The 1,697-nt window shown below is 70.4% G+C and overlaps 1 protein-coding gene across 1 annotated transcript in view; it reads left to right on the top strand.

Annotated features, from left to right (window-relative positions):
* The window catches only part of APBA2 (amyloid beta precursor protein binding family A member 2), a gene marked incomplete at its 5' end in the record, with an annotated part of 39,121 nt that overhangs the window by 34,643 nt on the left and 2,781 nt on the right, over window positions 1-1,697 (top strand). The window contains 1 exon segment of the mRNA XM_023525411.1: window positions 734-874. Within this exon segment, the coding sequence (XP_023381179.1) occupies window positions 734-874 (141 nt within the window).

Raw genomic sequence — 1,697 nt, 5'->3', positions numbered from 1 at the left:
TTTTGGATTGAGGATCGGAGGCCACGGCGACCTCGGCGAGGCTTTCCGGTGGTGCGGGGCGGGCCCTGGGCACTCGGGGGACAGGGTCCTGCCAGCCCGGGCCTCGCCCGCCCTGCTCCGCGCTTGGCCTGCTCGTCAGGCAGCGTGGCCGAGCCACACGGCCCTCCAGGGCTGCTGGCGTCCTGCCGAGGGAGGGGTCGGCAGGGAGCTCCGCCCTGGGGACACTGCCCCTCCTGCCACGTGCTCGTGGGTCCCCCAGGAGCCGTAGGGTGCAGCTGGGTGACCTGCCCTGCAGGAGCCAAGAGCTTGCCCTCAGTCTGCTGTCCTGTCCCTGACACCTTGACCTCTGCTGACCTCTACACGCCAGCGGGTTTCATGCAGCAGGGGACTCCGTCATTTCCCCGTGTCTGTCCGTTTGTCACCCCATGAAGTCACGGCCCCCTCGTGAGGCGGGCACTCACCTGTCTGAGCCTGGGTGAGGAGCAGAGTGGATGGTGGGGTCGCCCAGCGTGGGCCTCACCTGTGCCCCCGCCACGCCCCGGCCCGACGCAGGAGTGAGCATCGTCCCGCACACCGTGCGGCGGTAACGTCTCCACAGCACGAACCCCCGGCTCGCGAGCCCGCAGGTTGCAGTGGCAGCTTCGGTCTGGGGGCTTCGCCCGTCTTGGGGACAGGACTGAGCGCCCGGCGGGCGCGGCTGACCTGTGCGCTGACCGGACGTGTGTCTGCTTAGATCTGCAGCCTCATGCGAGGGGGCATCGCGGAGAGAGGGGGCGTCCGCGTCGGCCACCGCATCATCGAGATCAACGGGCAGAGCGTGGTGGCCACGGCCCACGAGAAGATCGTGCAGGCCCTGTCCAACTCGGTGGGGGAGGTGAGCCCGCAGCCCCCGCCGTCGTGGGCCCGCAGCCGGGACCGGTCCCCGTCCCCGGGGAGGGTGCGAGGTGCCCGGGAAGCCCCTGGTCCCTGCCAGAGGAAGCCACCCTGCCCCCGAGAGCCGTTCCTGCCGGCGCCTCGGGCGTGTCCTTGCTGGAGGCGCGCTCGCACCCCGAGCCCTCGGAGCCGCCCTCCCCAGGGCCCTGGGCACCAGCTGGGCCGTGTCTGCCCGAGGGGCGTGCCCGTGACGGCGGTGACGTGTGGCCGGCGACACGTGGGTCTCCTGTCCTGGCCGTAGCTGCGGCAGACGGGAGGGCGAAGGCAGCGGGCAGGACGTGACACCTTCTGCCGCTGGCCTGCGTGGGGCGACCCTCCCCTCCGCGGACCCGCTCCGCCCGGGCACGAGGCTCCGGCCACCACGGTGTGGGTCACCCTCCTGCCGGCCCCACCCCGGAGCAGGCCGGGCGGCTGCTCCCCCCGCCCGCACCCCACACCCCCTTCTCGGGCTCTTTCTGGCGTCAGGACAGCGCCGGCCTGAGGGCGGGCAGGGTGCGGGGCGCAGATCCCCAGGGAGCTCGTGCTTGCAACACGGAGGGAGGGAAGGAGCTGGGTGCCCAGGAAGGGGCCTCGGCCAGAGAGTGTGAGTGTGAGTGTGACTGTGTGTGTCTGTGAGTGTGTGTGTATACGGTGAACGTGTGCGTAGTGTCTGTGACTGTAAATGTGCGTACAGGGTGTGAGTGTGTGTAGGTTTGTGAGTGGGAGTGTGTGGGGTGGAGTTTGGGGGTGTGTGAGAATGTTGGGGGTGGGGATTGGGGTTGAGG

The sequence above is a fragment of the Pteropus vampyrus genome, unplaced genomic scaffold, assembly GCF_000151845.1.
Source record: "Pteropus vampyrus isolate Shadow unplaced genomic scaffold, Pvam_2.0 Scaffold555, whole genome shotgun sequence".
NCBI lineage: Eukaryota > Metazoa > Chordata > Mammalia > Chiroptera > Pteropodidae > Pteropus > Pteropus vampyrus.
The sequence above is the reverse complement of the archived record's forward strand: the minus strand, read 5'-3'. Positions and strand labels throughout refer to the sequence as shown.